Below are 24,593 nucleotides of genomic sequence, written 5' to 3' on the forward strand. Positions count from 1 at the left end.
GGGAAGAAGGGGGTTAAGTTCCCTGAGTTTGCCGTGGCGACTCAAATAAGTTATATTGCAACAAACTGGATCCTGCTGCGGGACTTGCACGCCAACCGGAAGCGGGAAGCGGGAAGCAGGGGAGGGGAAAGATAGAAAAAAAAGCACATACACACAAACGATAATAATAATAATATAGGAGCTTCATGCGGCAATGCTGGCATCACACACTCGTCGTTGTTTATCGTGGCGTTTTCTCGCAGTTTTTCCCGCGTGTAACGCGAGATGCAGTGGCACAAGCATCCACCACGGCAGTTGGGCTGGCAGTGGCACCTGCTGTGGTGGGAAGCAGGAATGTGTGCCGTTTATCACACCAGCACTCTTATGCATGATTCGTCTCCACAGCGATGCCACCGGGGATCGAAGTAAGCCGCTCACATTGCACGTACAGCTTCCGGATGGCACCACACGCGACGTGAAGGCGTACGAGGGGCAAACACTGCTCGACGTCGCCATGGAAGAAAGGCTGCCCATTGAAGGTGCATGTGGAGGGTCATGTGCCTGCTCCACATGTCATGTGTATTTGGAGAATGAAGCCGCAATGGAGCTCTTTGACGAGCCAACGGATGAGGAAAACGACATGCTTGACATGGCCTTTTTTCCGCAGGTCACCTCGCGCCTGGGGTGCCAGCTGAGGTTGGTGCAGAAGAAACACGACGGGCTTAAAATAACGCTTCCACATGCCACGCGCAACATGTACGTGGACGGCCACACCGTAACGCCACATAACTGAAGTGACGTGAATACACACGAAGGCAAAAAGAATGAAGAAAAAAAAAAGAACTTCCGGGGCATCCATGAAAGCGCATTTGTTTTCTTCTGTCGCAGTAACTTGGACGAGTAACGAGATACTCCAAATGGCGAAGGCGGTGACACAGTGATTGTGGGGTCTGGGTTTGTTCCTTCTTGTTGCGCTTCCCTCTTTTTGTCGCCTGTCCGTGCTGCTTATGCATTGTTGCTCCTCCATTTGTGTGTGTGTGTGTGTGTGTGTGGAGCGCTTCCTGCGCAGAGGCATGCGAAGGAGGCAGCGGCGGCGGCTGGGCATACCGCCGTGTCACTCACACATCTCATCTGGCTGGTTGGCATTTTCCCTCTTCTTTTCATTACACACACGCACACAACAATAACGTTAATAATGTTCCACCGTAGGAGGAGGAAAAGGGGGAAGCAGAGTCAGGTTGACTCACTCGCTCATTCATAGGCACATTCGAGCACTAAACACAGCGCGGTGTTGTATCGACAAGGGCTTATAAATCTACGAGGGAGACATAAAAAGAAAGCCTTTTTATCATCGGGCAACCAAACAAAAACAAAACAAAAAAAAATGTCTGGCCCCATGCGAGACGTTATTTTTACCCCGCTTCAAGAGGGGCGTGCGGTGGCCCGGCGCGATCGCGATTTCGTGCCAACGAGCATTATTATTGACAAAATGTGCCGCGTATACGTCACTCAGATCCCGTTAGAGCGCATTGAGCGAGATGGTGCCAACGCGTTGCGTGCGGAGTTTGAGGCATTCGGCCCTGTGGAGTCGTACAAGATGTTTACCGAGCGGTCAGGACGCTTCATTGGGAGTGTGTTGTGCACCTATCGCAACCCCGCAGACGCCAGTGCGGCGGTGCAGAACATGAACGGGCAACAAATTGAAAGTAGTGTTCTGCAGGTTTCTCTCTCCCGTGATCACAGCGTTGTGACGCTGCGCCAGGCCGGACCTAAAGGCCGTTACGGCGGCGGCTCTGAAGAGGTTGATGGGGGTGGCAAGTGGCAGCATGATCAGTACCAGGCCCTTCTGGAGGGAGGCAGCGTCGGCGGCGAGATGGTGGGCCGGTATGCATCCCACCACGGTGGTCGCGGCGGCGGGCGTGGGAGGCGTGGTGGCCGCAGCGGTCTTTACGGCATAGATGAGGCCTTTGAGCGCTACATTGCGTCCCGCGACAAGGAGGCCGTGGAGCACCGTCACAAAGTGAGCCTCAGCGGTGGTGAGGATGCCTCCAAACACAAAGAAACGGGCACTAGTGAGGGGAGTGGTGTCACCGGCGACGACAACGTTGATAACGGCGGGGCGGCACCGTCCTCAGTTGGCGGAAGTCATGAGGATGAGCAGGCGGAGCAGTAGAGCTGATAATCTCTCTTGCGTGGATTTTTTTTAATTTATGCCCTCCTTACTGGCTCCTTATCCGCGGGTGCGGGGGCCTGTGTATGCACGCTGCTGTTTGCTGTTCTGCTCCTCAAACAGAACAGGGAGTGATGCTGAGACGGAAAGAGTGAATTTTTAAAGAGAAATCAAACAACGACGTGAAAGGCGGGAAACGAGGGTGTGTTTATGCGTGTAGTGCCTACGAGGAGGAGGAAGGGAGGGAATCAACTGTGCGCACGTGTCCTTCCTTCTCGTTATTGTTTTGTTTCTTGTACTTCGCGTTGGGTGAAGGAGGTGGGGCGGGTGGGAAGCTGTACGACGCACTCCTCCTTTTCCGCCACTTTGCCCTTTTGCTTATTACTCCCTGCCAGGAACCCTTCACTCCACTTCCCCCACCACACCCCACCCTCAAAGTGTGGTGCGAAAGACACTGCAGAGCCGGGTGGGGACAGTCACGCGTGTGTGAAGGGACGCGCAGCCACACGCGTTAGTGGGAAGGAAGGTGAGAATGTTGTGCCGGCGGCAGGGTTGTCGCTTAGGGGTCACTTGTGGCGGCCTCACTGCGGCGGCAACACAAAAAGCCGCAGGTGGGGGCGGGCAGCAACGCTTCAAGGCAACAAGAACAACGCCCGAGAGGCCCGCGGCGGGCCCAGCGCTACTGCGTCCAGATCGCGTAGAGGCGGAGCGGCCTTTTCAGCAACGACTTGCAGTGCCGCAAGACGAGTTGTTGCCTGCACCGTCGTTCCCCACCTCGTGCCAAGCCAGCATGAAAACAGAAATGTCACGACAGCCTTCTTGCACCACCGCCGTGCACGCAAGAGATGACGTGCGATTTCATCGACGCCTTGGCGGCCGCTTCACCAGTCTGTGTGACCAGGAGAAGTTTTACGGCACTGCGGAGGTGGCGTTCCACACCATTTATCAAGACATTCAGCTGCGGCTGCATTGGGCACGGGAGGCCCTGCGCCTCCTACAAGAGGCTCTGCCGCAGGCGTCGTACGGGCCAACGCCCGTTCCTCGACGTCTTGTGGTGCTTGTGTTGTATTCGCACACACAGCACAACGCTGCGGTAGGGCTATATATGCGGCGTATCAGTTCGCAGGTAAGAGCAATGCTTGCCGAGAACCACGAAGAGGTGCTGGGCGTCTTGACCGCTGTCGTGGGGGTGAAGTGGCGGAGCCTCACGACGGCTGAAGCGAATGGCATGGGCCAAAAAAATAATAGTGATGCCGCGGCGCTCCATGACGACTTTCTCTGGTACCCCAACGCTGGCCTGTACACCTTCAATGCCATGATACAGTGCCTCTGCCGGGTTGGGCTTGACGCAGACACACAGGGCAAGGCGCGTGCCTCCCTTCAGCTACATCGAAAGATTTTAACTATATCTGAGGGTTGGTTTCATGTGCGCACGGCTGCAGAACTGCACCAGCCACCGCGAGCGCCATATGGGGCAGCTGTCGACACGGTGGATGTGGAGCCACTGCCATTTGTGTTGGGCAGCGCTCACACCGCGGAGGAACTGCATCAGTTCGCCCGCTACACAGCCTGCCGGGCTTTAGCTCTGTGAGAATGAGGGTGAAATCGTGATGCACGCGCCGCCTCACGAGCACTCACACTTTCCCGCCTGCCTTTGCGTCGCTCTATTTGTGAAGGCCTTTTTCACTGCCTGACTTGTTTTGCTGCCTTGCGGATTTCGTCCCGGTGCATGTTCACTGCCTGCAGACGCCTTCATCGCTTCCTTACTTTGACATCTGTGCCGGAAGGAACGCACAGGAGAGCTGCACACGTAGCAAGCAGCCACAGGAAGGTTGTGTAGAGGCAAACACAAAAGACGAAGTGAAACAAGGAGAGAGGAGAGAGAGAGAGAGAGAGAGCGCAGGCTGCTGCTCCCCACTCACCCGAATACGCTCCGGCCGACACACACACACACACACATAGAGTGTGTCTCCGCAAGCAGGGTGAGAATTTAAGACGCAGAGCGGGACCCACCGCGACTTTTGGGTGCCTGCGTGGCGCCGACACTTTCTGCGTCGTCCAGGCGGAATAAAAAGCCGCGACTGCGAGAGAACAAGAAGTTGAGCGAAATAATCTTCAAACCAGCAAAAGGTAACGGGAAGGGCTTCCCATTTGTTTTATGCGATCAACCCGGCCAGAATGCAAGCACCGAAGGGTCCAGGCGGAGTGGCAGCGTGCGCCAGCCGCGCGAGCACGTCACGGTGCCGGGAAGGGTCATGATTCCCCCCGCCTTCGCGGCATCTCCTTCCCTCCCTTTCAACCGTCAAAATTGGAGCCAAGCGTAACGGTTACTGGTCTGGCCTCACAGAAGCTGCGACGCACCATGTGGCAACTCACCGGAGGGCAGACAGGGACAGACGAAGAGCTGAGGGGGCTGTCGACCACGGACCTAAGCTCCGCCTTGGACATGTTTTTAGACACCTGCACAATAAAAACAGATGGTGGCGCTTTGAGTGTTGCACGTGCGCGGGGGAGTGGCTCCCCGGTCATGTTTCCTGAACGTGCCACCACCCATACGGGGGATCCAATGAGTCGCCACGGTGAGCTCGTAGTGGGTGAGACACCGTGGTATTATCCACCGCTGAAGGCCGCATTGCTGCGGCAGCAGTGCTGCTACCCGGACGACAACGTCATCTTTTGTCGCCCCACCTTGAAGCAGTTCTCCACCCTCTCCAACTGCAGCGACGCCACCATCTTGCATTCGTTGCGTACGTTCGACGACGAAGAGAATGCAGGGAAAGACGCTAACGCAGGCGCCGCCGCACATGCAAAGAAGAAGCTGCCAACTTCTCGTGTAGAACTCAATAAGAAGAAAAATGGGAGCTTTCCTAAAAATAGCCGTGGCTCTGGTATCTCATTAAACGCCAATGCACACACCGCGATAGCGCTTGATGACGCGGAGCAGCTGCGTCGTCGTCGGATGCGGGAACGCCGCTTTTTGAACTACATCCATCAGTGGTGTGACAAGGTGATGCTTCTCTCGGGGAGTGTGAAGGCTGCCCATGACCCCGTGGGGCAGCATGAACAGTGCATGATGGTGATCCGCAAGGAGGAAGAGGTCCTGCTGTTGGAGATGCAGCTTGAGCGGCATCAGGCGATGCAAGAACGTGAGTGTTGCCGACAGAGACGTCAAAGAGAGGCACGAGAGAATGGTAGTTTGCGTTCCACGCTGAAAGACATCAGTCGGCCGAATAATTGGCGACGGCTCCTGAGTACATGGAGCGTGGTAACGGAAGAAGCCCACGATGGCCACGATGAGGAGACAGAGACTGTGAATGGGAAGGTGGAGGCGAGGCGTCTTATCGCATCGCCGCGACTGCTCACGATGCGGGAAACCGACGCAGTTCCCATGCCCGGTGGAGCACCGGCGTGCCGGAGTCACAGTCACGATGCCTGCCGCAGCCCTTTGGAAGATCTGCGGCGTTTGTTGGACGTCATTGCGAGGCACTCAGTCGGCACGTTGGCGCAGGCCATATCGAGCCCTCTTTCCCCGACTAAGTCGTCGTCGCACACCCCGATCCCCTCTCGCGAGGGGATGCTCTTTCCGCCACAAGGCTCCGTCTACACGCAGATCAACTGGGTGGAGCGCATCATTCATGCAGACGACTTACCTGGAATAAGGCAACTGACGCAGCGGTTAGGCGAATGTGTGGGTGCGGCGAAGACGCCTGCGTGTGCATCATTTCCAACGTCCGAGGTGGCCTCAGCGAGTGGTGTCGGGTGTCTCGGGAATGCCACGGCACCCTCGCACGCCCCATTTCTGCTCCCATTGCAGCTAGTTTATAACGTTCACGGCGCACTAGAGCGGGTTGTTCTGGCGGATGCTGTTTCACTCATTCCACCACGGTGCTCTACCCGGCGACGTGGAGGCAATCCCTCTCCCACCTGTTACGGAAAAAGCATCCCCAGTTGTCTGTAGAAATGGAAGCTTTGACAGTGCAACGGAGGATGGGGACGCAGAGGTGTTTGACCTGCGTGAACGTCTTTTGTGCGCCGGCGATTTTGTTGGCGAACCCCCGCGTCCCTACGAGTCATTTGTCGGCTACGTCCTTGATGCCGCTGCCATTGTGCGGCAGAGTGAATGGCGCTCGTTGACGATGAAACGGTTAGCAAACAACGAAAACGGCGAGGTGCAGCGACGTATCCTTGCCAAGGTGATGGTGGCGTTGCCGATTCACACCGTCATGTCGAGGCAGAATGATGCGGGTGACGCGAAGAAGCCCGACATACCTCCCTCCGGTGGTCCGACGGATGACATGTATTTATACACGGCAATGAATGAGGACGCGGTGGATGTCAATCCCTTTCTGCGTACAGTGCGGTCCTTGTCGCTGGCGCCACCGACGACGGTGAGAGTCGCGGAGCCATTCCTGGTGGCTCCACTGCAGCGCATCTACTACGCGGTCGACACGCGACAGATGTATTTTATTGCTGCCACAGCCTTGAAGGAGAGCAATGAGAAGCTATTGCCTGCGCTACAGCGTTTACGGGAGCAGTACCGAGCCTTGAAGCAAGTGCTGATGAACTCGGCGAGCCCGCACTGTGATTCCGCACACACCCGCCCTCTCGTGTATTCCTCCGGGCAAAGCACGCGTGCCACGGCGCAGGTGCTGGATGCGCTCAAACTCTTGCAGCTGGAAGCGAAATACAGCGACCTCCTTGCCACTCTGCACCGAAATGAGTGTGCCATTATACACTACAACTTGCATGTGGAGCCCTACGGCGAGTTTTTGAAGAAAAGCAAGGCGATATGGGGACCATTGTATCTCCGCACCCTGCGACTGGCCTACGCCTTCTGCGTCCTAGTCTTGGAGCTGGGTGAGTTGCCGATTCCGCCGAGGTATCACCCCTTTATTGGCCCTGTGCTGCAGCTTGTGGGCTGCCACGGCGGGCAAAAGGAACTGCGTTCTCGCATTGAGGAATACCTCCTCGAGCTTGAAGAGCGGGCAAAGCGGGTGCTCATGCCGCTGCTACTGCGGAAAGTGTCGGCTGAACGCATGGGGGAGCTCGACACTGCAGCGGAAGCGGTAGCAAGCGGCCGGTGCCTTGCCACCCAAATCATGACGTCCCTCGCCGTGCCTGAGGACGTTCTGGCAACGCGGCCCAACCCACTGAAGCTTCCGATGGTGTCGTTCACAGATGTGCCTTCGATTGCCGGTTGATGCAGACTCCTCTTTTGTTTATTCCCTTACAATATATATATATATTCCCCTTTTTACTCATTTTCTTGTTGTGAGGGTGGTTATAGAGCGAAGCCCGAACTGTTTATTTGAGCTTCCCTGGCTCATTTTCTGATGCTTGTTCGGTGCACACTGTATTCGCTCTTTGTAATGATGCTTGCTGCAGAAGCGGCACTGCCCAGTCGCACGCGCTGACGAGGGGCGGGTGAAGAGACGGATTGACTGACTGGGTAAGAGCTGACTCTCTCTCTCTCGGCTCCTGTAAAGGCGCTCAGAACAACGCAAAGACAAGGTTGGTGTGTATTTGAAGGGTGGCGGACGCTGGATGTACCACGCATGCATCAGTTGCAGCCCTAGTTGCCTACCGCTGGTATTTTTGGCCTGAATCCGTGGTCTCCCCGTTTCCCTCCTTTTTTTTTTTACTGCTTTCCTTTGATCATTCATTCAGCGGATGTGTCTGTTTTATGCTCTTTTCTCTGTTTGTTGTGAACCCAAGTGAGGGAGTTGCGTGCATCCGTATTCGGTGTTGGGTCGAGCTGAGCTACAGCGACACCGTCTCCTCCGCTACCTCTCCCGTGGCTTTGTTGCTATTCGTCTGTGAAGCTGAGAGCAGGAGGGGGGAAAAGGGGGCAGGGAGGCGTCGGTGTGGCTCATGCGCGCCTCTGCTGTTTGTCGCGCGTTTCCCACGAACTCGGCGTCGCTTCACAGCGACCTTGTGCGCTTCATCCACCCCCTTGCACGCCGCCTGCGTGAGAAAGGCGGTTGTTTACGTGCCATGGCGGGGAGCCGTGAACAGAGCCCTGCCGTGCACCTCAACGGGTGCACCGGCCGGACCCCCGGCGTTCGAATGCCCATCACATACTTCTCAGATCACATGAACGCCTTGCTTAACCGGCCACTGGAATCCGCCACAGGCGTTGATGCAACGGTGCCGCTTTACCGTTGCCCCATCTGCTGCTCCGCGGGCGCAGCCACAGACGAGGCAGAAGATAGTGGGTTTCAAATGCGGTGGATGACGCCACAGGAAGTGACGCGGCACATGAGTTGGTTGCACGCCTCCACAGGAGCTGCGCAGTCCAGTTTTGCAGCTTTTAATGCGCTAGAAATGCAGCGTCTGTTTAAGGCATTGCCGTCTTCTGCAGATGACCTGAGTGATGAGGAGGGGAGTCTCTCGCTACCACGCGTGGTAGTTCTTCTTGATGTGGCGAACATTGAGCTTGGCACGGAAGACGTGCTGGTCGAACTGCTAAAGAACTGGGATTGCCTTAATTTTTTTAGTCGTGTGGCCTGCGCATTTGTGTGTGTGCATGAGGTGTTTATCCCCCACACCTCGCGCCCTGGCCACATCTTCTTTCATCTTTCACGGATGCACCCACACTCAGACCTTTACACTGTCTATGCCGCGACGCGAAAGGAGTCGGGGGACCTCGTCTCGGCCTCACTGATGGGTGAGTTGCTGCTGCGCAATGTGCGGGGCTGCGGTCCGGCAGTGGTGCTGCTCACAAGGGACCTCTTACAGAAGTCGTGCGTGGCAGAGATGTTTAGCGGGATTGCAGGCAAATGTGGGCGTGTGTATTTGCCACGCTTTACAGCCACCAGCATTCTTCAGAATCTGCGGGAGGCGAATAATGCAGGCATGGGATGAGAGGGAAAAAAAAAAACGTTGCTGCAACCGTCTTCCCCAACGCCGTTTTGGACCACATGGAGGAGGCGGGATGGAGATGCAGTTTATTTTACAGTTTGTGTGCGTGTGTGTCGTTGTTGCTGCTGCTGCTGTAGAAAAAAAAAAAAGCATGATAATAATAGTAAATGCATATTCCTGTGCCTCCTCTTTATCCATTCATCTATCTACGTCCCGTGTTTCTGTAGTGTGCCGCAGTTGAGTAAAGGAAAAAAAAGGGCCCCATGCTTCGCCGCAGCAGTGGAAGTCTATTCCGCCGTACGCCCATCCGCCGCAGCGGCGGTGAGCTGTTCGTCCGCCCCACACTCGATCAGATCCCGCCTGCGGAGGAGTGCAAGGGGTTCTTCGGTCGCTTGAATGGCTCGCGGAAGTTTCTGCGCTTTGTGGACCTGAAATGGATGATGAACCGCGCCGTGGCGATGCGGCGGGAGTACCTCATCACCACCCCTACGCTCTACGCGTTTCTGTGGATGTTCTCGTGGGGGGGAGCGTCGATGTACTTCTGGGGCGACCGCGCCCCGCCCCGCCGCATGGACTGGAACACGGAGGAGACGGGACATCTCCCACACAACTTCGAGCCAACCGTCCTGAGGAAATCCTTTTAGGCTCAACCGCAATATAAATATATTTATATTAGGTGCGTATGTGGGACGTCATCGCTGGTTGTGCGTCTGCGTGTGTGTGTCTGTGTCTGGTGGTGCAAGAGAAGTTAGGAACCATTTATATAGCGGATTGCTGTTGTTGTTTTCTTTTGCAAATGATGCGCGCAGTGTGGCAGGAAATAGAACAGGAGAGCGTGAAAGAAAGAAGGAAAGAATGAGAGCGGGAAACTGTGAACAGCTGCGATGCCAGGAGTAACGAATGCCTGAGGGATAGTAAGAAAGAGCGTTGACGTAGCTGTCAGTAGGTGGTAATGCTGCAGGTTGTCTCGTACGTGAGTAGGAGCGGCTACGGTCTTTTAAAAAAAATATATATATGTTATTATTTCCTTTTTTATGTCTTCCGCTTTTTTGCATCTTCTCTTCACCCCTGTTCCCTGTTTGTATTTCTGTCTGAAGCGGGCCTCTGTTCGTGACGGTGCTGACGGCAGACCCCATGTGGAGATGACTCCGCGAGATGCTTTCCCGTGCCCCCGCCTCCAACGCGATCTTGTGCATCTTCGGCCCTTGTCTTTCCCCCTTTGTGTGTGTGTGTTTTTTTTTGTGGTTGCGCCTCATGCGGCACTTCTTGCACGTGACGGGGCAGACCAGCGAAGCAAAACAAAGCTACACAGCAATTAGGGGCGATTCGATCCCACATCGGTGGTGGGAATTCATTTAATGTATGCATACATCGAACAAAAATACTACAACCTCGAACAAAAAGGACGGTTACTGAGGCGGATAGAAGACCTGCTTAGTTTTTTTTTATTAGTTTTTTTTTTTGGTTTGTCTGTTACTGTGCGTGTGCGTGTGTGTTAGTTTTGCCTTCAAATGACGACTGTACCAGGGGGGAACGAGGCTGGAGCGCCATGCGGCGTTTGCTGACGCGCGTGCGGCAGCCAACCGCGTGAAACACGAGAGAAGCGACGCACCAGACGACGACGGCGACGAGAAAAGCAGCTCCATCCTGTTCCTCACAAGGAGTCTGGCGGCCGATCTGCGCAGCGAAAAGGACGAACTCATCAGCCGCGTGAGTGCGACGTTGATGCAGGACGTGCAGTTTCCCCCGCAAGATGCGTCGGGCAGTGAAGGGGCGCGTGCGGCATACAAAAACGCGGTGCGCATTGCGTCCCTTGTGCACGCGATTAGTCTCGAGGACGGCGAGTTCGTGCTGAAGCTCGCACTGTACGTGCGCCGCGACCTCAACATTCGCCACACCGCCGCTGTGTTGGTGGCCCTCAGTGCCTTTGAACCGAAATGTCAGCCCTTTTTGAAGTGCTACATGCGGCGCATCATTTGCCTTCCCTCGGACTGGCTGAGCATCGCCAACATTGCTGTGGAGCAGCCGCACCTGCGCCTGTCTCCATTACCGGCCGCCGCCATCACCACCAGCGACGACGCGACGTTCACGACGTCAGATGTCCGGGGGCTGAACGGAGGGAGCGAGAGGGGACCTTTGCCCAACGCGCTTCGGCGCGCCCTTGTGTCGACCTTCACCATGTTCGACAACCATTCTCTCGCCAAGTATAACACCGAACGAGCTACCAAACGAAAATGCAAGAAAATGCGAATGAAAGAATCCGTGCAAGATCCAAAATCCCCGCGCCCACTGACATTTAAGGACCATATCCGCCGGTTGCACATATCGCAGCCTGCATACGCCGTCTGCTGTCTTTTGGGGAAACGGTATCCCGACACAGAGGAGGAATTCAGAGAACGTGGCTTGGATGAGGGTGGCACGCGTGCATTTGATCCTAAGCTGCGTGGCAGGCGCATGCGCCTGCCAATTCCAATAACGTGGGAGAGGCAATTGTCCTTGCGTGGGAACAGAAGTGAGGTCTGGGACGAGCTGATAGCCAACAATAATGTGCCGTTCATGGCTATGCTACGAAATCTGCGCAATATGGCTTGGTGCAATTGCAGTGAAAGCACCCATGTCTCTGTGATACGACGATTGGTGTCCGAGGAGCAGGTGGTGGCGTCGCGCCAGTTTCCCTACCGGTTTCTCAGCGCTTATAATGCTCTTAAGATTTCATTGGGGGAGAAGTACCACAAGTATTTTCACGTGTTACAGACAAAGAAGAAAAGTCGGGGATACTTCACCGATAATGTTACGCGCAGCCGTCTGCTGGAACGATACAAAGATGCGTTGGACCAGGCTGTGAGGATTTCTGTGCGGGGCAATATCACACCTATTCGAGGAGCGTCGCTTGTGGTACTGTACTTGAGCCCGCATTTTGAGTTTGATGACTTCCGTGGATCGTCGCAGCTTGGAAAGGCTATCCTGTTGGCGGTTGCCTTTAGATACGCCTGCGAACACTGTGTCGTACTGCTAGCAGGGAAGGATAGGTGTGGTGTGATGGAATTGGACCTCCGGCGCGAGGATGGCATGCTACACAACGTAGAAAAGGTAAAGGATATTTGCAGAAAGATGTCCAGGTGTGGCACCTTCTCCACTGAAGACAAAACGCAGTTCACGCAGCTCAGCGGTTTTCCGTACGTGTACCTAGACGACATGCTCGAGCGTCGGGTAAATCTCCAGTCTCTTGTTGTTATGGGTTTCAGCCACAGCTGCTACTCTGGACAAAACGATGCCCCCTCGCTGGGTGATCTGCCCGTCTACCTTGAACGCATGCGTCGCACCTGCAATGAGGACCTTCTGTTCCTCTCTCTGCAGGCGTCGCTGGAGGAGGACGAGGCCGTGTCGTCGCGGTACCGCCACAAGAACGACGTCCTACTGACTGGGTTTTCAGATGCCATGCTGCGGTTTGTGGCGGAGCGTGTCGCGGGCGGACCCCGGCGCTACGTTGAGCGGGCCGACGAGGTGTATGACGTTCATCGCGTGGCGGTTCTCCCTGGCTGCATGCCGGGAGGGGAACTGCACGCACTGAGGCGCGTGCTCTCAATTGAGCAGGAGCGTCGGGTGTACAAGGGCGGGGCCACGACGGAAACGCTCTCGGAGGGAGGCCTGACTGATACCCAAAAGAGCTCGGCGATGGGACTCGCAAAGACGCCGTCACCGCCGTCACTGCCACTGCCACTGCTACAGCTACCGACAATGATGCCAGAGGCAGCGACGCACGATACAGCGTGTACGACGGCGACAACGGCAGAAACACCTATACGGTGGCCACAGCCAGAACGAGGATTCCTGTCAGCTTATCAGGAGTGCCGTTTTTTTTTGTCCTCCACCTTTATTGACATGAACAGTGAGAGGAACGCGTTGGTCCTTGACGTCTTCCCGCGGCTGCGTCGTTGGGCGGCGGAGGCTGGGCTGCGTGTCAACATTGTGGAGGTGGATCTGCGCTGGGGCATCACCGAGGAAGCGTCGAGCTCTAACTTGTCCCTCTCTGTTTGCCTCAATGAGGTCTCACGTTGCTCCCCGTTCTTTCTAGGTGTGCTCGGCTCCCGATACGGTTACTGCCCACCCACGTTGTACCACCGTGTCGACGAGGACGTGGACGCGGAGGACTTCACATGGCTGAAGCAACTCCCACAGGACAACCCGGCGCGGATGTCTGTGACGGAGATGGAGATGCGGCATGCTGTGTTCACTGCAGCGCGTCGCACAGGGGAGTCCGTGCCACGTACCATGGTTTTTTTCGTGCGTGATCACTCCGCGTTGATGTCGTCGTTGGCAGTGGAAGATCGAGAGGCGTACGCCCCCGACACACCGACGACGATGCAGTCCCTCTCAAAGCTTTCAGGTTACTTGGAGGCTCAAGGAGTGCCTATGTTTTCCTACACGGCAACCGGCATAAGGTCAGGGTCCGATGCCTTGTCTGCCATCTCGATGCTTTCAATCAAAAAATCAGCGTTACATGTGCCGCTTGACGTTACGAACTTCTCCCGCAAGGCGTTTGTTGCACTGAAGTCTATTATTCTTCAGCGTTGCGGGCTCCCCGACGACGCTGGGGAGTCGCTGCAAAGCCAGAGGGATCACGCTAATCCAAAACAGCAGCTGAAACCGCAGCCGAAACATCAGGGTGACGACATTTTGAAGCAAGCAAGCACGGGCGGGGCGCTCTACGCGGAGGAGTACATGGACCAGGTTAGTTTTACGACGAACTTGCTAAAGACCTTTGTGCCTCCGCTGGGTCTCCTGGAGAAGTTGTCCTTCTTTGCTCTTACAGGTCATCTCCCGACAGACACCAGCTCTTCTACAGCCGGGGGAGTGGCTGCCGAAAGCAGCATTGCAAATGTCACACTTTCTCATGACAGCCGGGACCAGAACAAAGCCTCCAATGTTCTTCTCTTACAGGGCTCCGATGGAAATGGATTATCTAGCGTCGCCGCAGCCGTTGCAGCTCACATCGCTTACTTAGAGGAGTCCAACCTTGCGGTTCTGCATTTCGCCTGTCAAGCCAGTGACGGAAGCCTGCGGCGTTTGGTGTACTACCTTGCCTTTTCGCTGGTGCACCGCCTGCGACTGCAGGAGGACTTCTGTGTGCGAGAGAGCGATTCTGTCACGACGCTGCTTCCCCTCCTGCCGGGTGTATATGCGGCCGCGATGAAGAAGAAACACTTATGCATTATCCTTGATGGCCTGGACAAGTCCTCCTTTGCTCCGGAGATACTACGTAATCTTGGCTGGATCGTGCCTAGAAGCACCGGGCCAGAGATTCGCTTTCTAATCACGACCACGCTGAGTAGTTCATTCGCCACCGCCCTGAAGTCGCGTGTGCAGCCGGTGGTAAGCCTTATGTTGCCAGACTTGAGCCTGTCTGAACGCGCTGAACTCGTCCGACGACACTTGGCCTCCTATGGCAAGCGGCTACAGGAGTCTTTTTGCGTGAATGAGCTTAAGCTGCTGCTGCGAAAGACGGACGCCAATCAGGCCTCCTACCTCACTTACGCTATCACGTACCTCCGCCTGTTCAGCTTCTTTGACACTCTGCGGGCTGATATTGCAAGTTTGCCCTCCACGCTTCCACAACTGCATGCCGAAACGTATAAAAAGTTGGAGGAACAGTTTGGCGTGGAAACCTGTCGCGCGGTTCTTGTTTCACTCTACCTGTCGCAGAGTCTCTCAGGTCTTAAGGAGTACAACCTTCACCGTCTTGTCTCCAACGTCGCCAGCGCCTCTCGCCTTGTCGCGCTGCTGGTGGGGACGTGTCTGCGGGTGACACGCAAGCGCGTGCTGATAGCGAATGCATCATTTGAAGCCTCCATCGCGGCGCGCTACCTCCCCCACTCCTCCGACGTCGTGGATGCCTGCACCAACAGGCTGGTGGCGGAGTTGTACTTCCGTCCGCTTGCCACAAGTGTGTCTCGTTATGAGACTCGCGAGAGCATTCGCCTTGCTGTGGATTCCATCAAGCACAGTCCACGGGAGAAGTGTGTGTTTAGCCCCCATCGCTACACAACCTCGCAGCTGCTTGCTCTGCTTCACTTTGCGCTGCTGGCGAAGGAGTACGATGCATTGGCAACACTCGCCGCGTATGTGCCGTTTATTGAGTACCTCCTCGTGAATGCGACGTACCTTCAACGGTTTATGAATCTGCTTTCGCAGGCCACAATGGCAAACTCGATGCTGTCGCGCCGACTTTATCCTATTATAGAGTTTCTGCAGAGCGAGTACCACATCCTGGTGGATCGTCCCAGCCTTTTGCGACAGTGCATACGGAATTTGCCTAGCTGCAGTGCAATTTTTCACGGGTTGGACCACAACCACGGCGACCGTGGCGGTGACGGGGAGGTGGATGACATGGATAGCAACATCATTCGTGGAAAGCGGAATCCCATGACGTGGGTCAGGTGGATGAACCCGAGCCAACACGGAGAGGAGGGACGCATCATCAAGTTTCCCTCGACAGAGCCACTGCACTGCCTTGTCCTGAGTGATGACGGGAAGTTTATGGCTGCCGGCGGGGAGGACATGATGGTGCGAGTGATGCCGCAGGGTGCACTGGAACAGATAACGGCGTCACTAAAGCACACGGCTCCCGTCACTGCCATTGCGTTCCTGCCAAACCATTCGCATATTCTGCTTACTGGATGTGGGCGCGGTGTTCTACGGGTGTGGAGTCTTGAAGATAATAGTCTGCTTCAGCAGAGTCAGGCGGGGCACACGCGATGCATTTCGTCCCTCGCCTGTCATCCTACGAGAAGTGTTGTGTGCTCTGGCAGTCATGATGGACTGTGTGCGATATGGAATGTTGTGAGCAGCGTGGCGGAGTCTGTGGCACGTTCAAGTGTGCAGCCGTCGCAAATTCTGAAGCACCACACGGCGCCTGTTTCGTGCGTGGCGTACCACAGCTCAGGTGAGATACTGGCAACGGGATCTTGGGAAGGGTGTGCGTACTTTATTAACATGGAACGTCCCATGGACGATACAAGCAGGTCAGCGGCACCACTGGAGTATGTACATCAGTTCCTGGATGCACAGAGCCCTGTGCGGGGGCTTGCGTTTCTGCCTTCGATGGTGGTCACGTGTGCTGTGGCGCTTTACAGTGGGGACATATGTCTTTACGACTACGCCTCCGCATCCTGTAGTGCGCGGCTAACGCTGCACGCTGGCATACCTATCACCTCTCTTGCCTTCTCGCCTGACGCAGCCTTGATGGCATCGGCAAACGAGAATGGGAATGTGCACGTCGCCTACGCCGGTGTGACAGGGACAGTCATGTCGACGCTCAACGGTCATCGTCAGGCTGTGACCAGTGTTGTCTTTCACCAGCAGAATCCGTCCATCCTGTTCACCTCCTCAGTTGATAACAGTCTCAAGGAGTGGTACATTGGCCAGAGTAGCGAGCGCCGCCACACGGGACTGCGTGGAACACACACCATGAGTGTGACTGCGTGTGCGGCAGCCTCTGATGGGTCGTTCTTTGTTACGGGCGGCATGGACGGCACTGCGTTTGTCTTTGCAAGTCACCAGGTTGTTGGCGGAGACGCATTTGAAAACCCCGGTATCAAGGATGACTTTTTTGTCCCCCACTTTATCCTCTCGCACGAGCATAACCGTGTCTCGTGCATCCGCGTGGTGATGCAAAACAGCCGCATCCTCTGCGGGACGGCGGCAGGGGAAGTGTTTGTTTGGGCTGCCTCACCTGGGCTTAACCTCCGCGAGGGACGCCTGCTGCAACGCATTCGCGTGGTAGGCAAGGGCACGTACCCCGTTATTTTTATTGCGTGCGAGGAGGAGCACGTGGCGGACGTGAGTAAGGGGTGCCCGGTGGACGCGTTGGATGTCTCAAAGCCGCACGGCCCCCTCCGCGGGCGGGCCACGGCGTTGACGACGGATGGAGCGATAGCAGCATGGGAGATGTGCGACGACGACGGGCTCATGCTCGCTTTGGAAGGTAAACCGTTGCATGAGGCGTTGCACAGTGACGGCGGTGTGATGAGTAATAATGCATACGCCGTTGGTTCGCAACCGATGCCTGCACCTTCGGAACATATATTTGACGTTGACCCAGCGGTCCGTCGAGACGGAAATCATGTTGAGACGACAATTTATACCTTCAGTGGCCATGCTGATAGTGGTACTCAACAGTATTTTTCATCGAGTCAGGAATCATTTTACAGTGAACTTTCGGAGCGCGCGCCGCAGAGAAGGGAGTCAAGTGGTGACAGCAACGTAGTGGGTGGGACGCTGAAAGGGGCCCCACAACGTGCAGTTCTACGGTGGGTGACTCAAGCGGAATGTCTGTGGGGGGACGAAGAAGAGCAGCAGGTGGTCTCATGCGAACCTTCGCCTTCGAATGGAAGTGCACTTGCGACGGTGCCGAGCGATGCGGAAGAAATTGTGGCCGCCGTCTCATTTATCAACCGTAGACAAAGCAATCAGTCGGGACTGAATTCTTCAAGTAAGTCAACGGGAACGGAAGCTGCTGCCGCAGATGCACGTCATCACACGGGGCTGCTCTGCGGGCACTACATCGTTGTGGGTCGCCTCCGCTGTCATTTGGCTTTGGCCACCCTTCAGCGGGTGATAACTTTGCCCATGCATAATCCGCTCCAGCTGCAGTTTGAGCCTCTTGACAGTAACTCGCACTGCAATAGCAACATCAGCAGCATTAACGCTTACACTTTGAAAAATGGGGATTTTTTCCTTAGTGCCAGCAATTGCATTTGTGTGAATTCCGCTTGGACTACGGAGGACGAGGGCTTCGTCGCCGTGCTCTTTGCCCTAGGCACAAACTCTGGTACGGTACTGCTCCTTGAGGCCACGTATGACGCGGAGGACGTGGACGCCCTCTCTTCGGTGGACGATGAGTCGCTGGTACAGTTGATGCTAAAGGAGCAGCGACGTACGTGTCTTACGCTACGACACGCCACCGACATCGTCGACAACCAGGGCAAGCCTGTCGCCGTGGACTCCATCGCCCTGGCACCGCAAAATAGGGCCACACTGGAGCACGTCGTGTGGCGGGATGTACTGACCGCGCTGCAGGTGGTGGTGGGCGGTAGAGATGGTTCCACACGTCTCTTTACGGTGTTCCCATTCCGCTATATGGGAGAGGCGGCTCCCGCGAGCAGCATCACACCCAACGGAGAGTTGGACTCGAAGGAAGAAGGAAAAACGGAGGGTAAAGGGGAGGAGGAGGAAGAAGATGGTGAAACAGGGAGCGAGGCGGCGGGTTTTCTCTGCAAAGATCTTTGGAATGAGCAGGGTATATTCTTTGCATCCTCCGGCGTTACAACCGTCACAGTGATGCGGATGTCAGAGAAAGATCCCTCAATGGGTGCCTGCGTGAATGCGGCGGTTGGAAACGATGATTGTCTGCTGCCCATTTGCACCTCAAAAGCCGCGGCAGCAGCTGCGCCTCCGACTCGGCAAGTCATGTATATCGCTGGTGACTGGCTTGGCAATGTATACCAGCTGCAACTCGAGTGGGAAGGCGAGATGAAGCAAAGAAAAGGCAGCATCAAGCCGCTTACGTCCTCAGGCTGGACGGCTGAAGCCAATTTGCTGGATGCTCTCCACTGGTCAGCTGCCATGGGTGGGGCGGGGCGAGAGGCGAGGGACATGCAGGCTGAAACCCTCTTTTCCCAGCCACCTGAGCGCACCGATGAGGCTGCTTTGGCGAGGCAAGTGCGTCAAACGACGGATTGGCGTTGTGAGAAGCGTCACATTACGTCGATGTTTCTGCCGCGGGCGGCAAATCCAGCGGCGGCGTTAGCCAACGATGAGGCTGTCAAGGCCTGCGCAGGAACGTCTGAGTCCACACTTCCACAATTGCCTTTGGGTTTGTCTGCGGCTGCGGCAACCACGGCTGCAGGGGGTGTGCCACCGTATGAGCTGATCCTTCAAAAGATGCCAGCCGGTTTGGATCCGTCGCAGCGGAGTGAGTGGCTGCAACGGCGTCAACGTCTTCTTGTGGAGGCACTGCAGGCACAAAGAAACGCCGTGAAGGCACGTGCAGTGCTTGCAGAGTATTCAAGGGATGTATTGCTGTCATTAGGGGTGTCTCTCTCGATGTGAGGTTTGACGTAGGAATCATAATAATGATGTGTATATATATATATACATTTGGTGCTGAGTGTTGTTCGTTTTTGTTGTTTTTTTTTGTGCCGGTTTGCTTATGTGGGGTTTCTGCTGTCGTCTTTGAGTTTGTTGTTGTATTTGCGCTTGTCTTTTTCTGTATGTCTTTGTTTGCTTGTTTTGCTTCGTCTTTGCATGCTCCTTCTCTCTTTTTCTCTCTTGTTTTCTCTCTGCTTTTGCCGCGCGTGGCCCCTTGGCCTCTCTGTCGACGGAGAGGCGAGCCGGATTGTGGGCGGTAGGGAATCTTCCTGGCGCGGCGGGTGGTGGCGTGGTTGGCACGCACCCAACACATACGGACCGGCTGACGTGCCGGAGTTATTAGGCGAAGCAGAAGCAAATTGTATAAATTCAAAGAAAACAAAAGGAAAAAAAACAAAAGAAACGAGAGCGAAATGTTACACACAGGGAGTCGAACGAATGTCTACGACGAAAAGGGAACTGTGCTATACCGTGCCGTGCCGGAAAGCTCGCCCGCGGTGAGTGGCAAAGTCGAGGATGTGAGCGAGAAGGACATCGACGCGGTGACTGACTTCTCCACGAGCGTCCCGCCCAGCATCTCCGTCATGAACATCATCGCATCCCAGTCGATGCGCTCAAGGACGCTAATGAGGAGTAAGACCTTGCAGGGCTCCTACCCACGTGTTGCGAATGCTTCGGCGGCCGCAACGAAGAAGGAGGCTCTAAAGCTAATTCAGAACAGTCTGACTCCGGAGCAGGCTCTTCTGACGCTGTTTCCGCCCGAGCCGCTGTACGAAAACAAAGACGGCGGCAAGAAGGAAAAAAAGGATGTAATCTTCGCTGATTTGGCGGCCTCCACCGTCTGCACCCTACGAGAGCCCAACGAGCAGCGGTGGATGAAGGTAGCGGCGATTGATCACACAAGCCGACTTGATTGCGTGCATCTGCAGGACCATTTGGAGCGCCGGTGCATCGAGGAGAACGCGCGTTCCTCTGGAGTTGTCTGCCCAATCCGCGAGGGGATCTACACCGACGGTCTTAAGGAGCTGATACGACAGACGACGGTGTTGTGCCCGGAGCGCGGACTACTGCTTGCCGAGCTTGCGACGGAGATGCAGCAGACGACAAACAAATACGATATTCTCTTTGACAGCGCCTGTCAGTACGCAGTACGCAAGGCGATTGAGCGCGACATGCGGAGTTACCTCTTTGAAGACAAGGTAAATATGGAGAGTGAGGTGCGCCGGCTGGAGAATCGCGTGAATGAACTTCGGGCAAAGCGTGACGGCATGCTGAAGCGCTTCGAGGAGCTGAAGCAGGCGGAGCAGAATAGACACGATGAGGAAGTAAAGTACCTCAAGAAGGTCAATCAGCAGATCATCAGCGAGATCAAACGGATCACGGCCCTAGAAAAGGCGAAGGCCACAGCAGCAGCGGAACAGGCACATACACAAAACACTGTGTAGTTTCGTTTTTTCCTCGTTTCCTTTTTTTTTTTTGATTTGTATTGTGGTTGTGTTCTTGCTGCGGCGAGTAAAGAGGAGACGGCTGGCGACGGAAAGTGCATCAAGGGGAGACGACGGGGCGAAGGTTGGCGGGAAGGTGGTGTCGCTACTGTAATGGGGTGACGACAAGAAGAGCAAGAAGTCAAAACAACGGAGAGTGAAGGGGGAAGTTGTGAATTCAGTTTGCCGCTGAAGACGCTATGTACACAAAGGCACACATACGTACTGGCACAGCCGTATACACGCATGGTTATTGATGTGGGTGTGCATGTGTGACTCCGTAATGTATGCACCGTACCGTATGTTTCTCTACGCATTTACATTTCGGGTGGTCACTTTTTTTTCTATTTTTCTATTTTTTTTTTTTTTTTTTTGGTAGGTGTGTGCATGACTTGGATTGCAATTGACCGAAGCTCAAAGGGAAGTTTATTCTCTGTTTCCCACCCCATGCAACGCGCAGGTCGTCCAGCTGGCCCGGCGCTGCAGCCTAGACTCCGGACGAGTAGAGCAACGGGGGATGAGGACAAGCCGTCACAGAAAGGAGGGAGGAGAGTCACCAGAGGACAAGGGAAGATGAATGGCAGCAGCAGGAACGTAAGTGCGGGAGGACGGTCTCATCGGCGAGGCAACAGCAAGGGAGCAAATAGCACCCGAGAGAAGGAAGGGGCCACAAGCGACTCCAGCCTGGCAACGCAGCAAGAAGAAGAGCAGGTGCACCGCTATCTGGACAGTGCGTGGGAAAAGTTTGGGGAGGCGCGTGTGTTGTTGCGACAGAACTGTTTCCTAGAAGCATGGAAGATACTCATGGAGGCGAAGGATTTCATTGACGCCGCGGCGTGCCACTACTGCTGTGGATTAGACCGACAGAATCGGGCACTGGTGCAGCTGGGACATGAGTTGAACGCGGCAACGCAGAGTTGGCTGCGATGGGAGCGCCTGGCGGGGCACCCGGGGTTGTCCGACTCTTTGCTGCCAAGCGGCAAGGCGTCAACGGTCATGTTGCAGACGCAGAAGCAGGCAGAACAGCAACAGGAGCGGCAGTCACAGTGCTTGCCGCAAGAGCGTCGTGAGGGAGAAACAAATATTGACATGGCTGAAGACTCAGATGAAAAACTGGAAGGGCGTGAGGGGTCAAACGGACATGAATCCCCCAACGCCTCTCCACGCGCCGTGGAGACGATACTCACGATGGATAGGAAAGGCAGTGAAAAAAAAAAATGTACAGGAAGGGGAATGGAATGGCGAGGATGTTGTGCAGGACTGCCATCTGAGACCGGTTGCCATGTTTCATTGTAGGCCGCCTGGGCCGCAGGAGATGTGGAACCCGCAGGGAGACCGTAACTGGCCCCAGGGACAGTGTTTCTCCTACTCCCGTGAGGCGGCAAGTGGCAGGCCAGAAAAGCGGTTCAGTGACGGTATCACATTTGGTAAGAAGCGTCAGACAGAAGGAATGGCGTCGCGGTCGTTCTCTTCTGCGTCTCTTTTTACCCCTGCGACACCCGTGGAGGAGGAGGCGGGCCAGGTGCAACAGAAACGACAGGCGATAGCAAAGGAGGGGGAAGAGCCAGCGGGGGAGAATAGAAACGTGAAGGGTCAGACGCAAACGATGCCGGTGCAGCCGCAACACTGCGAAGGTGCCAGGCAGCAGTTGGAAGGAGTAGTAAGGCAAGCTGGCGTCACCGCACGTGAGTCGTCGCAGGAGAGGTCTGCACCGGTGGGGACAGCCGCCTTTTCCCCAACAGAGGAAGCGCCGCGGCAGGCGACGGGGGAGCGAAGAGGAGAAGGGGGAGCGGAGGACGCGAGGCGGGGCGAGCAACGAGAGGAGGCAAGGAAAAACAATGAACCGCGGTGTTTTCCATCATCCAAACCAGCTGCGCCGCCACCGTTTAAAACGACGGTCATACCGGCGGAAAGCGCGGACGGTGTATCTAACACGCCCGCCGCAACCGTAAAGGGCGCCTCCCCGCTTTGCTCCGTCCCTGACTTGGGGGAGCCGAAACTCGTGCCTCTCTACGCCTTTGAGATGGAGAAGCCACGATTAACTTTTGGGGGCAGCTTCGGCTTCAGGTCCTGTATTTTACGCAGACCCTTCTCGGCCGCAGTGCGAACTCGCGCTTCTGCACCAAAACCGCCGACAGTACCGACGCGTGCGACGAGTGCCAGTTATAAAAAGTTGATGCCGCCTGCGACGAGTTTGTCCTCTGAGGTTCCCGTGCCAGTTGTTTCCCATAAGGTTGCTGTTGAGGCCAGACACTCCACTGAAATCCATACACGAACAGACGGTAGTGATGTAGCTTCTGGTGGTGATCGCCGTCGTTCATTGCCGTATTTGAGTGTCTATCATGTATGGCAGGGGGGGGGCAACGGCCAAGGACAGAGCCCTGTTCAGTCACGCGCTTCCACCGTGCCGGAGGAGGCGACGATGCAGAGTCCACTGTGTCAGCAGGGAGGTCCGCAGGAGGCCGCAACTTCAGCTTACAAATCTTCACAGCCGTCTGCAGCGGGAGACCATGGCACTCCCAGTACGCGAACGTCGGAGAGAGGTAACGGCGGCATTCACCACGGCAGTCGCCACGCCACGGGGAGCGAGGAACAGTGTGTTACCCTTTCATGGAAGCGTAAGGGACTGGTATCCAAAGCGGCGTCCCTCCGGGGTTGCTTTGATGGGGTGAAGAGCTACCAAGAGGCCCGTGAGCTACATCAGCGAATAGTGCAAGAACTCCTTGAGCGTGAGCAGGAAGAGGAAAAGGAAAACGAGGACAACGCCGACAAAGGGGAAGACATGGCCGAGCAAAAGCTTCAGGAGTGTGTGGCGCATGTGCTTGGGCGCCTTGAAGAGGCCTACTACGACTGGCTGGTCGAGCACCTTTGCATCAAGAGGCGTCATGGGCAGTGTGAGGACGTCGCCCTCACGACAACTGACAACGATACGGGGGCGGAAAACGCAGGGAGGGAGGCTGAAGAGGGGCAGGCACAAAACCAAACAAGCAGCGCTGTAGCAGCATGTTCGACCACGCCGGTGTCAGAGCCGCTGCTGGCGGTGGAGTTAACGGAAAAGCTTGAGACGGCACCGAAATTTGGCAGCGTCGACACACCACCCACCGCCATCGCGCAGAGTGACGAAAGCGGGTGTGGGGAACAAGCAGAGGAGGCAACAGTATGCAGGGTCAACCCGGGTGAAGCAAACTGTGCTGGGAACGCCTCTAAGGACGACAGTCTCACCGCGCCTGTGGAAGCTGCGGATGATGCGGCGGTCCTGTCCACAACACCCGTCATCGCGGCTGCTGACAGCGTTGCGTGTGAGCAGCTGCATGACATGCGGGAGGGCAAGGCGGCCTCTAAACAGGTGGAGGAATTGGCGCCGCAAGTGCCGCACGGAGGCCCTCAAGCGGAACCTATCAAGACGAATGCCGACAACGTTGTCCCTGACACGAAGCCAACGTCATCGCGCCGAGTAGGCCGCACACTCGTGTTTTTCCGCGAGCGGCACTAATAACTGTGACAAGTTTCGTGTTTGGTTGTTGTTGTTATTATTATTTACTTGCTTTTTTATCCGTCTCGATGTAAATGAATGGGTGAGTGCATGGGCGGTGAATCCGGCTGGTTGGGGGTCATGTGTTTCTGCCACGACTGTGTGGGGTGCAACGGCAATCGCGGTGTGAGAGTTGGAGGGGATAAAGAGAGAGCACAAGAAATTATTATATTATCTGGGCGTACTTAGCCGTCATCACTCCGCCGCACCTGGGCGGTACTTCCCACTTGTTGTGAGTTGTCTCCGCCGCGGTTATTGCACTTCTTTACAGTCGCCGATGCAGCAACGATTGAAGATGCGTGAATAATTTCATGTGCGCCCTCCCACCTCGCCACAGAAAAATGTGTGTGTGTGTGTGTGTGTGTGTGTGTGTGTGTGTGTGTGTGTGTGTGTGTGTGTGTGTGTGTGTGTGTGTGCG

General features: G+C 55.6%; 11 protein-coding genes across 11 annotated transcripts, besides 10 other annotated features; all 11 read left to right on the forward strand.

The window, feature by feature from the left end:
• Positions 1-193: 193 nt before the first annotated feature.
• TraAM80_02773 (electron transfer protein) lies at positions 194-772 on the forward strand (the record flags this gene model as incomplete). The annotated part of the gene is made up of 1 exon (XM_029379764.1): positions 194-772. The coding sequence occupies one exon, from the start codon at positions 194-196 to the stop codon at positions 770-772; it is 579 nt and encodes a 192-aa protein (XP_029240455.1).
• A 235-nt stretch (positions 773-1,007) lies between these two features.
• Positions 1,008-1,031: a microsatellite.
• Positions 1,032-1,363: 332 nt separating this feature from the next.
• TraAM80_02774 (putative RNA-binding protein) lies at positions 1,364-2,152 on the forward strand (the record flags this gene model as incomplete). Its single annotated transcript, XM_029379765.1, has 1 exon — positions 1,364-2,152. One exon carries the CDS (start codon positions 1,364-1,366, stop codon positions 2,150-2,152), a length of 789 nt encoding a protein of 262 aa, XP_029240456.1.
• A 400-nt stretch (positions 2,153-2,552) lies between these two features.
• Positions 2,553-2,581: a microsatellite.
• A 100-nt stretch (positions 2,582-2,681) lies between these two features.
• TraAM80_02775 (uncharacterized protein) lies at positions 2,682-3,740 on the forward strand (the record flags this gene model as incomplete). The annotated part of the gene is made up of 1 exon (XM_029379766.1): positions 2,682-3,740. One exon carries the CDS (start codon positions 2,682-2,684, stop codon positions 3,738-3,740), a length of 1,059 nt encoding a protein of 352 aa, XP_029240457.1.
• Positions 3,741-4,019: 279 nt separating this feature from the next.
• Positions 4,020-4,047: a microsatellite.
• A 42-nt stretch (positions 4,048-4,089) lies between these two features.
• Positions 4,090-4,108: a microsatellite.
• Positions 4,109-4,307: 199 nt separating this feature from the next.
• Positions 4,308-6,107, forward strand: TraAM80_02776 (uncharacterized protein; the record flags this gene model as incomplete). Its single annotated transcript, XM_029379767.1, has 1 exon — positions 4,308-6,107. The coding sequence occupies one exon, from the start codon at positions 4,308-4,310 to the stop codon at positions 6,105-6,107; it is 1,800 nt and encodes a 599-aa protein (XP_029240458.1).
• Positions 6,108-6,285: 178 nt separating this feature from the next.
• Positions 6,286-7,350, forward strand: TraAM80_02777 (uncharacterized protein; the record flags this gene model as incomplete). Its single annotated transcript, XM_029379768.1, has 1 exon — positions 6,286-7,350. The coding sequence occupies one exon, from the start codon at positions 6,286-6,288 to the stop codon at positions 7,348-7,350; it is 1,065 nt and encodes a 354-aa protein (XP_029240459.1).
• A 670-nt stretch (positions 7,351-8,020) lies between these two features.
• On the forward strand, positions 8,021-9,013 carry TraAM80_02778 (uncharacterized protein; the record flags this gene model as incomplete). The annotated part of the gene is made up of 1 exon (XM_029379769.1): positions 8,021-9,013. The coding sequence occupies one exon, from the start codon at positions 8,021-8,023 to the stop codon at positions 9,011-9,013; it is 993 nt and encodes a 330-aa protein (XP_029240460.1).
• Positions 9,014-9,273: 260 nt separating this feature from the next.
• TraAM80_02779 (uncharacterized protein) lies at positions 9,274-9,654 on the forward strand (the record flags this gene model as incomplete). Its single annotated transcript, XM_029379770.1, has 1 exon — positions 9,274-9,654. One exon carries the CDS (start codon positions 9,274-9,276, stop codon positions 9,652-9,654), a length of 381 nt encoding a protein of 126 aa, XP_029240461.1.
• A 59-nt stretch (positions 9,655-9,713) lies between these two features.
• Positions 9,714-9,749: a microsatellite.
• A 98-nt stretch (positions 9,750-9,847) lies between these two features.
• Positions 9,848-9,872: a microsatellite.
• A 576-nt stretch (positions 9,873-10,448) lies between these two features.
• Positions 10,449-10,473: a microsatellite.
• Positions 10,474-10,735: 262 nt separating this feature from the next.
• TraAM80_02780 (telomerase-associated protein) lies at positions 10,736-19,120 on the forward strand (the record flags this gene model as incomplete). The annotated part of the gene is made up of 1 exon (XM_029379771.1): positions 10,736-19,120. One exon carries the CDS (start codon positions 10,736-10,738, stop codon positions 19,118-19,120), a length of 8,385 nt encoding a protein of 2,794 aa, XP_029240462.1.
• Positions 19,121-19,530: 410 nt separating this feature from the next.
• Positions 19,531-19,565: a sequence feature (A-rich).
• A 7-nt stretch (positions 19,566-19,572) lies between these two features.
• TraAM80_02781 (putative dynein arm light chain, axonemal) lies at positions 19,573-20,604 on the forward strand (the record flags this gene model as incomplete). The annotated part of the gene is made up of 1 exon (XM_029379772.1): positions 19,573-20,604. One exon carries the CDS (start codon positions 19,573-19,575, stop codon positions 20,602-20,604), a length of 1,032 nt encoding a protein of 343 aa, XP_029240463.1.
• Positions 20,605-20,979: 375 nt separating this feature from the next.
• Positions 20,980-21,017: a microsatellite.
• A 13-nt stretch (positions 21,018-21,030) lies between these two features.
• Positions 21,031-21,939, forward strand: TraAM80_02782 (uncharacterized protein; the record flags this gene model as incomplete). The annotated part of the gene is made up of 1 exon (XM_029379773.1): positions 21,031-21,939. The coding sequence occupies one exon, from the start codon at positions 21,031-21,033 to the stop codon at positions 21,937-21,939; it is 909 nt and encodes a 302-aa protein (XP_029240464.1).
• A 19-nt stretch (positions 21,940-21,958) lies between these two features.
• On the forward strand, positions 21,959-24,136 carry TraAM80_02783 (uncharacterized protein; the record flags this gene model as incomplete). The annotated part of the gene is made up of 1 exon (XM_029379774.1): positions 21,959-24,136. The coding sequence occupies one exon, from the start codon at positions 21,959-21,961 to the stop codon at positions 24,134-24,136; it is 2,178 nt and encodes a 725-aa protein (XP_029240465.1).
• A 381-nt stretch (positions 24,137-24,517) lies between these two features.
• Positions 24,518-24,591: a microsatellite.
• Positions 24,592-24,593: the final 2 nt, after the last annotated feature.

This window comes from Trypanosoma rangeli (genome assembly GCF_003719475.1).
Source record: "Trypanosoma rangeli strain AM80 chromosome Unknown Tra_15.4_contig_00066, whole genome shotgun sequence".
NCBI classification, from domain to species: Eukaryota; Euglenozoa; class Kinetoplastea; order Trypanosomatida; family Trypanosomatidae; genus Trypanosoma; species Trypanosoma rangeli.